The sequence below is a fragment of the Chaetodon auriga genome, chromosome 5, assembly GCF_051107435.1.
Source record: "Chaetodon auriga isolate fChaAug3 chromosome 5, fChaAug3.hap1, whole genome shotgun sequence".
NCBI lineage: Eukaryota > Metazoa > Chordata > Actinopteri > Chaetodontiformes > Chaetodontidae > Chaetodon > Chaetodon auriga.
Window position 1 is genome coordinate 17,365,596 of NC_135078.1, and position 11,832 is coordinate 17,377,427.

Below are 11,832 nucleotides of genomic sequence, written 5' to 3' on the forward strand. Positions count from 1 at the left end.
GCATGTGTCTGTTCATGCATGCGTACACCTATGTGTTTAAACGTGCACACATGCCGGGTATGACCAGTGGTTGGCTGGAGACCGAGGTGTTGCCAAGAAAAGTGAGACGAGTTCCTCTGAAGCCTGCTATCTCTTTGATGTGGTCCACCCTTTACTGACAGCTTCAGCTGAGAATCGACCACAACACACTCACACACTTCCCCTTACCTTCCACTGATCATCTTTCTGACCCTCATTCCGCTACAGCTCAGCTCCAATTCCAGTCCATTTTCTATGATGTGATTGCATGTGGCTGTGCGTGTGCGTGTGCATGTGCACGTGTGTACAGGAATACAAAATGTAAAACTTTTCATCACTTTCCCCATGTGTGTTGCCTAATGGCGTGCATGAATTTTGTAAGCCATTGCAGGATTTATCAAACTGGGCTTCCACACATGTATATGCAATACTTCAGATTTCCCAACAGTGCATCTCTGATATATAGTTTAACCTCAGTGCTCTACAGCAGATCAAAATTTGGTTATTAATTCCATACAGCATCCCATTTCCACTTGGGTGCACAAAACTACAAACTAAGCAGAGCACTCGCTGACACACTTACCTCTCTAGCCTCAGCTGCCTGTGCACAGAAAACAAAAGAAAGCTCCTTTCCTGCAAGCCCCCCAGCCTCGGCCTCGATTCTGGCTGCAGCGATTGTGCAAGCTGTCGCACAAAGCAGCTGGTCTACGAGCAGCAAAGTATCAGTGCCTGGAAAGAGCACATGTCACAAGTATCATTATGTCGCAACTACCGTACTCTCTCTTAATCCCTGTCTCACAACCGCCCAACTTTCCATCTTCGACCTACACTTTACTTTTTCTTCTCTTTTACTCAGTAGCTGATGTCATGCAACACTTCCTGATACTTCTATATCTGTGCAATCTGCTGTAATTTCCCACGCTTTGCTGCAACTTCACCAACCTAAGGTTTGGTGAGTGCCAGTGGTCTGCGAAGCTCAGTGCAAAAGAGAAATAACATTTCTGACAAAGGAGGATGAGTTTCATTTCAAATGTTTATTCACAAAGCATTAAAAATGAGTACAATTCAAATGAATATTGCATCGTTTTGTCTGCATATTTGAAAGTAAAAATAATAGTCCATGAATAAGTGTCACAGGTACAGACACAGCTCAAATCAGGATTTGCAAACAAAGTCTGTGCTTATTCCAAGAACTTCCTGATAGCTGCGCTGGAAAAGAAAAGTCCACTTGGTCATTTTCAGATACCCTCTTCTGGACCAACATCTTCCTTGTTCCCCTCTGATGAGATTCAGTCCAGCATCCGCACTTTCATATGTCCATTTCTCGCACAGTCTCCAGCTCTGTGACCTTCTCTGCTCAGTTCCCCGTTGCCTTTTATCTAGGGCACTAACTGGGCCAAAACTCAGCATCCTTTCATGCACTATGCAGCACAGTCCAAAACCCTTCTCAGTGTCCATCAGGCTTTCTGTCCACTCCACCGACACCTGAACCAGTCCACACTTGACCTCTGAACTCGAACCCTTCCTCAGGGTAATCCAGAACCAACGTGCTGACCCAGAATGCACCGGAAGGTCGTGCAGGGGGTTACAGCCACAGCCTCTTAATCCAGACATGTGAGGCAGAAAGGCTTGACACCCCCGTCTGAAGCTCAGCTCCTTTACTTTCTTTTAATCATCATGATTGTTAGTGGAAAGTCACTTCAGCGCTCTGGGAGTGTGATAGTGGGCACCCAGTCGTACACACTGCGGCTCTCCTCGCAGAAGAGACTCAGTTTATCCAGTGCGGGGTCTTTCCATGGGTTTGCACTGGGGCTCTGGAATAAAAGGAAAGAGGTGTTTAGAGTCAGAACACCTGCCACAGACACAGAACATTCAGACATGCAGGAACTAGGTAGCGTGTGCAGAGAATTCAGACAGAGTGGTGATGCATGCATGATTCACTGGCTGAGTGGGTGCTCCCGGGGACGTACCGTGACAAGAATGCAGTGCGCGTCCTTGGGCTCGCCGGTCTCGTCTGCACCCACGAGGTCGGCCAGGCGCTCGATGTCATTGATGCGCACCACGTTGATGTCGTTGTCGAAGCAGAAAGCTTGGATGAGGGTGAAGTGGATCTGAAGAGCAATGTCACACTCGTATTCCTCATCGGTGGCGAGGACGCAGAATGCCACGCTGTCTGGGTCACTGTGGGAAAGGACAAGACAGGCGGTCAGAACATATGCGCTCAGGTTTACGCTTAAATTTAAAAAAAGGCAATTGTAGTTAAAGATTTCATGAATTGCAATACTTACACATTCATGACTTTGGCAGATTCGTAAACACCAACTGTCAGGTAGTCCTGCTTCTTAGCAGCGACCAGCAGCTCTTCCAGGGCTGCGCCTGCACTTTGCACCCTTCACAAAGAAAAATACACACCATCAGGACACTGAGCACATTTCAGGGCAAGACAGTTGTAAAGCATTAACCCAACAGCTTGAATAATGCTGAATCCGCGTGTAAAATATTTACCTATCTGCGTTTTCCATTGTGTTCTCTTGTCCGCGGATCTCTTCCAGAGTCATAGTTATAATCCAAGCGCGATCGGGGTTTTGCAGTGAACAGAAACGGCTGTGTGCTTCTCTTCTCAGACTCTTGCGTTATTCTGAGCTCGGAACAGGCGGTGGGTGGATTTATAGCATGTCAGCGTAGTTTCTCGGCAAGGGGCGGTCTTTTCCGCTCCTGCCTCCTACCATTGGCTCAGAGCAGCCAGGGGAAAGCACAAGTCCCCGCGCAGTTACGCAGAGCATGTTGACAACCCCACGTGGGGCAAGATTACAACCTTTCAAGAAATCCCCCCCACCCACTCACCCACCACCGATTCCTCCGTACCTTGTCAACATCCAACATCACCACTATGAACACAAACTAAAAGTCCTGTTTACGATGGACTTTCACAGTGACTGTACAGCCGACACAACAAAGCCTGAACCCACTGTGGCTTCAACTGGCCACCTGAACGCCACACAGTAAATAATATTTTGGCATATGCTGACACTGACCTAAATGTCTAACCATACATGTAAACCAAGTGACAGTACACGCTTCTGAAGGATAAACAGAGATACATCTGAAATAAGATTCAGCATCCTATTTTTCGGATAAAGTGATTATTTGTTCTCCGATGGTCACAGGTGGATGTCATCGTTTATTCACCGTGTTATTTACCTCGTCATGGAGTACCAGGAAACCTGCCTTGTGTTTGTAGGTTATATAATTGTTATGCAGCAAGTGGTGTTTTCTCAAGGCGGTTATAAAACCAGTGGGCATAGCAGGCGGCTTCTCTCCAGGTGACAGTGTAACTGAGTACGCGGATAAGTGAAAGGAAAATTGCCGAATCGCTGCTGTGGGTGAAACGGCAGTGGAACCAGTAATGAAATGAATCTCTTCCATGATAAACTCCGGAAAAATCTTCTACGAACTGGACTTCCCCAGCGTGGGGAATCACTGCTGTGTTATAAATAGGCCTTCCGAACTTTCCCTGTAGTCTGGCTTTGCCCTCAATAAACAGCTTGTTGACGGTACACCTGCACGCGCGTGCACCTGATCGACCTGTTACCCAAGGTGCTGCTGTGTTTACGGTCTTCCCGGTAGTAACAGATCTGTCCCGGAGAGAGAGCTCTGCAAGCCTGCCCTGACCCAAATACTGCAGACTTCTTGACGGCATTTCGGGGAGCGATCAGGACAGCTTGTGGACGGCACACGCCAGTTTTTTGTTCCCCCGTTGAAAAGGAAGCTTATAATTGCCAGTCTGACTCGACGCGTGTCGTTTCTCCGTGGAAAAAAAGCGACTTTGTGTCACAACAATAATCACGTCCTCCACCTGCCCCCGGTCCTTTCATTGGGCTGGGGGATGTGTGTGTGTGTGTGTGTGTGTGTGTGTGTCTGTGTGTGTGTGTGTGTGTGTGTGTCCTGCGTGCGCCCCGCACTCTTAATTACCCCCACTCCATTCAGCACCATGCGGCAGATGCCCGACAGATGCGCGTGGGCCCCTCCCGCAAAGCGCCACGTGCCGCGTCCAGCAGTGTTTTCAGACCAGTTTATCTTATCAGCGGGGAAGCATATTTACATTCAACATCGTCCGCTTTTCAGACAGATGCAGAAGGCTGTGCAGGTTTTCTTGTCTTAACTTTAGAGTAGACCCACGTGTGAGTAACTCAGGCAAATTTTAAAATCTCAAAAGTAATCATGACGACAATGTGCAGCACATAAAGGACATTAATACCACAAAATAAAGATACAATCACCACTAGGCCTAATTACAGGAATAATGCACTCCTTACTTGTTAAATGATGAGTCAAATCGGCTAATAAGCCACTCTGACATTTGTTTGAATGCAAATGAGTTTGCCTGCATGATAAGCGGATGACCTTTAACCTTATCTACACCACGAGCTGCTCTGCTCCACTCACCCTGCACGGAGCACAGCGCTGGGTCAGAACTGTGGACTCACATCGCCCTCTGCTGGTCATTCAGAGAGACTGACCTTTACCCTTGTACACGACTAGTCTCAACATGTTGGATAAGCTCATGACTCATGATTCCAACCTCACACTTGTGAGTCACCAACCAGTCCCCATGTTGTTATTCCCCGACAGCTGAGGTTGCGTCTAAAGTCAGACAAGTATTGTTTTCCAGCCGTGGGGCATGGATGTGACCAGGGGAATACAAAGCCAGACAGAAATTTGTTTTTGAAAAAAGCAGCAAATCTACAGTTTGAATTGATAGAATATAAAGCACATGTACTGAGCATCCTCACAGTGTCCCTGTATTATCCACACAGGTGTATTTACATGTCATTCACATGAATAAGTCTAAATACACTGTGATTTGCTGCTCAGATGAACAACATTGAAAAATCTTTTTTTATCCGGAAGCTGTTGGAATTTTGTGGCTTTTGTAGCTCTGATTGCAGTAAGCAGTTTGGCTGAGAGGATGGGGGGAAATCCCATGTTGGCTGTGAAAATCCCTGTGGAGGATGAATTGGAAACAGCCTCCCGACAGGACCATGAGCAAAGTACCTAACTCCTGTAGTTGTTAGAAGCTGTGGCAAACAGCTCCATACTGGGGTTGCACTGGCAGTCATATTGAAAGACAGAGTTCACAGGTATTCTTCTATTCATTGTCAATGAAACTACCCGAGAAAAACCCAAAAAGACTCATTCTGATTTATAAAAAGTTTATTATTATAGAGGTCCAGACATGTCTTATACATAAAGAGTTCAAATGTACAGAAGAGCTACAATCATTTAAGCCTATTTACATTCCCTTCTTGGACTACATCAAATGTCAGTGCATTTGTTCAACGTGATCAACATTTAAAATCTCACTGACTGTCGATTATAACAAAACGCAGTTCCAATACCACTTAGATTTCGTTTATCACTAACAGTAACATAAGAAATACACAAAAAATAACAAAAATGCCTCACTGACAGAACAGGTCATTACATTTTTGAGTATATCTTACTGCGACACGGTTTACTGAGCAAATAATCAAACCCCTTATTCAGTGCACACAGGTGCTTCGGTATTTCAGACATGTTTAGAAAGGTACCAACTGTCCCGTGAAGTTGAAAAAGAGGAGACGGAGGGGTGGACTGGGGTTTGGTGATCAATGACGAAATCAGGGGTTAAATCGTACTGTTCTATACTTTGCAGACACTTTTTCTTGCTTTACTGTACAACGTAAAAACGAAGCATTCCAAAATTAAAAGGAGCATGGATACCCTTGTTACAAGGGAGATACTAACAAACTTTACAAGTCTTCTAAATGGCCAAATGTCCTGCAATGGCTTAAGCATCACGGTGGTCAACCACTTTGATCAAGCTTTATGAGACACAAGCAGTCTATCGTCTACTACGCTGTGGAGGTTTCTGGCTAGTTTGCCTTGGACTACTTCTTTTCACAATAATTTACTATGGCAGAGTCATTCACGAGCAGCTTGGGTGAACATCTAGATCTGCTGGAGATGATCAGATCCAGAGTCAAACGAAGCCCTCCCAATTAGTTTAGCGATAAATAATAATGCAATCAAGTAATACTCCTCTTGGAGTAATCTGGTTCATTAAAATAGTCCTGTGGCGGTGCGCACAAGTTTACGAATTTTGGTCATTAGCACCACTTTGTACAATAAGGTGAGAGCCCTCAGTGCTAAATCGCATGTGGCCTCCAGCAATGCAATCATGTATATTATCGCTGTACTGTCCCAATATTTAGGTAGTTTAAAGCACTAGCTTATGGAAATCTCTCTCCAGTTCTTCATGGCCACTGGAACAAGGAAATTATAACAAAGTGCAAATAAAGTAACAGTAGTACATCAGAGGGCTGTTAGAGGGGAAAAGAAGGGACAGACAGACTGATCATATATCGATAATCACTGGTATTTTCCATTCCTCCTTGTTGAAGTTTCAGTTTCCCTCTGCTACCTAAAACAGTGGGAATATGGCTCCCTCTGCTGGATATACTGATCAACATCTCAATACTACATCTCATCTGAGCGGTGCTGCTGTAATATGACAGACGGCGGGTTCCGGTCTATCCAGTTATCCTTGGATCCTGTGACCTCATACGCCACAGCAGCATCGATGGATCCTTCCTTTAAGGCCCCTACCCCACCAGCCGGCCCCGGTATCATGTCTGCAGCCTGAGCGGGACTGGGGAAGTCTGCCGAGGAGTTGCTGTTGATTCCTGTTTCCGAGTCTGGCTGCTCCACCCTCTGGTAGTCGGGGGTGTGATTCTTCTGGCCGCCGGCGAAGATGGCTTTAACGTTCTCCACGTCTGCTTGGGGTATCAAGCGGAACTCCTCCTCCTCAGGCGCAGGGTTGGGTATGGCATCGGTGCTGTCTGCTGGCAGTGAGCGCAAGGTCCGGGAGATGACTGCAATAACGAACGACAAAGGAGAAATTCAAGAAACATAACATTTAGGAAATAAGCAAAACAGCACTACACAGGCTGGGAAACTAAGGTGATGTGATGCAGTCTGCTAGTACACACTGAACAGATGTGCTATCTTGATGAAAAATCCAACATATATGTATTAAAAAGACACGACGAGAAAGGCTGAAATATAACAAAGCAGAGTTTTTTTTCTGGTAACTTACTGGAAGAGGGTGTGTAGAGCTCCTTCTGCTCTGTGTTTCTGCCAAATGGATTGACTGACGGGAAGATGATGAGGCAGAAAGAGAGCAGGAACACCTGGAGGACAAAGCCAAGGAGAGGGTGAGGATGAAATACTGCAGTGTGACAAAGAATTTGCCACTTGACTTGAGAAATCTAATCTGGAGAGAAAAAAAAAGGAGTCAGGCAACAAATTTACCATGACACAAGTGCTGGTTGTGCTCGCCTTCATGGTCGACATCTTCAGCATTGCCTGGAGCTTCCTCAGTTGCTCTATCAAGGATCTGCGAGAACCAAGGGGACACATTTACTGTAAAGGTCCTCAAAAGATTCAGAAAGACCTTCTCGATTCGTGCTATTACGTCTGAGCACAGGTGATACATCTCAGAGTTCTTACATGTTCTGTTTCTGAAGCATTTGGACTTTCTTCTGTAGCTCCAGGTTGTGTGCAGTGCAGATGGCAACCCTGTGATAGACATGGATTCAGAAATTAGTCCAATATTTATCCAAATGTCATTAAAGAATTTTTGACCAACCATAAAAAGACAGAAAATAAATCACTGCTAGTATAATTAGTCACACGGAACTAAGCAGGTACTATTCCTGCCCAGGTCTGTGTCCACCAAAGCGTTTTTTCCTGAGGTCAGTGTATTTTTTGACTTGCTTACAATGGGAGCATATTTACGGTACGCTACAAACACCAGCATGGTGCTGAGCTTCTATTCTGCCATATTTTGCCCTTTTATTCAGGTTGACGAGAGTTAAAAAAAACATTCAATTTTGGGTAAAACGCTGCACTTTTTACCCAGCAATCCAATCACAGCAGCGGAAGGGCGGGACAATTGTTCTCACCGACACTGTTACTTCCACAGATATTCAATATAACAGCAAACAAAGTGTCTCAGCTGAAAAAACGCTGCAGCTCCAAAGTGCTCTCAACCGCACCCAGCTGGGAAAAAATGCTTTGTGGACTCAGCCCTTAAGTTCTCCCTGCACTCTGTGTTTCTGAGTAACCACAAGGCCACATATGAATAACTGTCTGTGGACTGCAGAGCTGGAGAAATTAGTTGATGATTGACTGGAAATACATTGGTAATTTTGATAAGCAATTAGTCATGGCCTGGTTTCAGCTTCTGAGGGTTTGAAGCTTTTCTTTGTCACATGATAGTAAATCTATCTTTGAGTTTTCAGCTGCAAAACAGCACGTTTGAAGGCATCACTATGGGCTGTGGGAAAGTAAAACAGACATTTTCCACTATCCTACGAACAGATGTTGAAATGTGTGTATATATGCTAAAGAATTTACTCGACAGACTTCACCTCTCTTCATCTCACCTGTTTTCCAGTCCATCAACATACACCTTCTTCTTCTTGCGGCTCTCCTGAGCAGACTGCTTGTTGCGGATCTTCCTCCTGACCCTCTTCAAGGTCCTCTCCTCCGCCTGTTAAACAGAGAGGACGCTTTCACCACAATGTTGACACGACAGATGACGATGTGTGTGTAGCAGCCCTCAGCAGCTGCGCCACAGGAAGACTAAACAGAAGATCCATCTGAGCGTTCATCAAGCAGAAGGGGTTAGGGTTAAGGGATTTGAGGGTAAAAAAATAAAACTGCGTTCATACCAAGATATAATACAAAAATGTTCACATATGACCAAATAAAAAAAAATTACACTATTTGGGATTATTATACAAATAACTGCTACAAAAATGAACAACAATTATTCTGATGAGTCAGCAGCATGTTGTTTGATTATGCTTATTTTTATATAAACATTTCCAACACTCGCCAGATGTTCTTGTCCAGATCAGCTTACAGTGCCGCACAGCATCGTGACAAGACCATCAGCTCAAGCAAATAAACTTTCTTCAGCATTAATTACCTTTGTGAGCGGCATGTGTGTGGGAATAGTCGCTCCCTCTTTCGACAAAAGCCGCTTCTCCTCCTCAGTGAGGACAATCTCTTTAAACTGGAACTGGGGGGAGAGAAGATGAAGATGAGCCTATATGAAGCGAAACAAACTGAGACTTTCTGTCTTCTTCAAAAAACTGACCTGGTCGGTTTTCTTGAGTTCAGCTGAAGTCTGTGTCGAGTCCTCTATGGCCAGAGTGCAGGGCAGCTCACTGATCATGTCCTCCTCCTCCTCCATTTCCTCACTCACCAAGTCATCTGGCACAAGAGAAATGCAATTGCAACAAACCTAATCTGCTACTCTTATCTGCTCATAAGGGATTTAAACGGATATCAAGGGGTTGAGTGGGTCAATTATAAAAAAAAATGTGTACATTAGGCTATAGAACTCACAAATGAACGAGTTCTTGGACTACACATACCCAGATCAATGAAGACATCTGTGTCCAGCTTCTCTGCCCTCACGCTCTGCAGGACATCCATGTCACTGTCTCTGCTATGCAGCATGGAGTAGCTGTGATCTGCTTGGACTGTTAAGGCCTCCAGACTCTCAGTCTGCACCTCACCAGGGGCCAGGGCAGGGTCAGAGTGCACCGGGCTGGGCTGGGAGTAGCTGGGACTGGGCACAACGTCGCTATCACTGCCCTGTGGACTCAGGCATCCCGGGAGGTTGTTGTTTCCAGCTCCAGAGCTGCTGTCGTCAGAAATGCCGCTGTCGCTGCCCAAGGGAGAATGAGAGGGACAGAATACCCCCATGTTGTCCTCTCCCTCTAACAAGCTGGACAGAAAGTCTTCAGTATCCATACCTGTCAGCATCTGGGGGGAAAAACATAATTAGCTGCTCTGTGGTGTTGATATTATGTGTCCAAACCATGAAAATCACCATAACAGTGAGTAGTTAGTCACATAACCATGTATACAAATGAGGGGAAACCCCATTTCAAGGAAGAGGTTTAACACCAAGGTTACATAAAGTTTGAAAATTCCCAGTTAGTTTTTTGAGTCATCCAAAAACAAAAGAGGAACACTGTGGTTAAATGTTGTCTTGGACAGCAATAAAACCACCTGGACAAGTTTGTATTTCTTTTCTGTGAATGAAGTCTTACATCTTGTTCGGACAGCCAGGATTCAATGAGGCCGTTCTCATCAGGAAAGAGAGGCTCAGTGGACCCGTCCTCTCGGTCTTGCAACAGCAGCCCTAAAAGGTCTGCTCCGTCCATGTCTGGAAGGTCCTCAGTGACGGACATCTGCATCATCACAGAAGCATACACACAGCATTTGTTAACAACGGCATCGATGTTCATGTGACATTATACAAGCATGATGTCATATTAGCCATGTTTGGGATGTTGGAAATTTGAGATATAGCTTAAATGTAATGTATTGCTCTAACAGGCTTTAGGAAAATCTTTCAATTTTGCAATGTTGATCAAATAAAACATGTAATTCAAAAGACATCACTTTGGGAAGTTGTGACGAAAATTTAAAAAATAATAATAATGAAGATGTCTGCTGCAGCAGAGATCTGACCACACACCTCAGCCATGACTTAATGTTGTTTAAACATACATTTGGATATCAAATACAAGTACTGAGTCAAATGTTATCCTAGAATTTCCTTTTTTCCCCAATATCACCCTGCTATTTGTGATACACGACTTAAGTGTCTGACTTCTTGAAGCCCGGCCCCCACACTGACTTCCATGTGGAGGCTGCAGGTGCATGTGGACACTGTTTAGACTGTGAGGAGTTTAATGACAGCGTAAGACATCATACTTCACCGTCAATGGGTGAATAACACGTACACTGAAGTGCCATGTAAACAGCTTCATATTGCATCATTGCCACACTCCCACCATGACCTCATCTGATATCGAGCCCCGCCCCCCATGCCTTTGTCACGAGACCTGAATCCAAAATCAAGTGTCAAAACAAAGATGTTTAACCTTCACTAAATTCAAGGAAAGCAGGATTTCTGATATGCATCCTGTGCCGAGATAAAAAAGAAAAAAGTCAGACTGCAGATCGGGTGCAGGGTATTTTTATTGTCTTGCAATATGAGTACGGTCTTGCATCATAGCCATTTAAGTCACAATCGACCTACTTAATGCTGCATTGAACACTATGAGCAGTGAGATTCATGAGATTTGGTGTTAACAGGATGATAAACTTTCTGCATTATGATCTCCGATGGCAGAAAGACAGACACGTCTTAGGCCAACATCGACGAGTCAGCCAGCTAAGCTAGTTAAAGCTATTTCAATAATCCTGTCATGATTGTTAATGTCAGGAGGGCGTGGTCCCTCGTGACATTAAACACATTGAAAAACATCCCAAAACAGTGACTGTCGACATTAGTTTTCTTACCGTTAGATGACGGGAGACAAAAGACCATTCAAGTGAGTGCCTCCAATTGTCTTCTGCTTTCTGTTCAGTGTTTCTTCACTACTGGCGTCTACGGACTCAGCACTTCCTCCTGCAACCACCTTCCAACGAGGCAAAAATTGCGTCATCACGTAAAGGTCGACATGAGTACGTGACCTTCTTGGGTGCTTCTGGGACGTGTAGTACAGTAACCTACCGTGTAGCGTACTCCGATTTCCGTTTTTATGGACGTTAAGTGGCGGCAATAAAATAAGTAAATTACAATACAAGATGAAAATTATTATTATTATTATTATTATTATTATTATTATTATCTATAATAAAACATCGAAAGTATTCCCTTGACATATCGCTGGTGCTGTC

General features: G+C 44.7%; 2 protein-coding genes across 2 annotated transcripts; both read right to left on the reverse strand.

Annotated features, from left to right (window-relative positions):
- Positions 1-1,033: 1,033 nt before the first annotated feature.
- Positions 1,034-2,658, reverse strand: gadd45ga (growth arrest and DNA-damage-inducible, gamma a). Its single transcript, XM_076729745.1, has 4 exons — positions 2,524-2,658; positions 2,307-2,408; positions 1,989-2,199; positions 1,034-1,832 (listed from the first exon to the last, which is right to left on the reverse strand). Exons 1-4 carry the CDS (start codon positions 2,574-2,576, stop codon positions 1,719-1,721), a joined length of 480 nt encoding a protein of 159 aa, XP_076585860.1. The 5' UTR covers positions 2,577-2,658; the 3' UTR covers positions 1,034-1,718.
- Positions 2,659-5,214: 2,556 nt separating this feature from the next.
- Positions 5,215-11,592, reverse strand: creb3l3l (cAMP responsive element binding protein 3-like 3 like). The gene is made up of 10 exons (XM_076731329.1): positions 11,452-11,592; positions 10,191-10,331; positions 9,507-9,900; positions 9,227-9,342; positions 9,056-9,148; positions 8,508-8,614; positions 7,570-7,638; positions 7,372-7,456; positions 7,157-7,250; positions 5,215-6,932 (listed from the first exon to the last, which is right to left on the reverse strand). Exons 2-10 carry the CDS (start codon positions 10,329-10,331, stop codon positions 6,538-6,540), a joined length of 1,494 nt encoding a protein of 497 aa, XP_076587444.1. The 5' UTR covers positions 11,452-11,592; the 3' UTR covers positions 5,215-6,537.
- Positions 11,593-11,832: the final 240 nt, after the last annotated feature.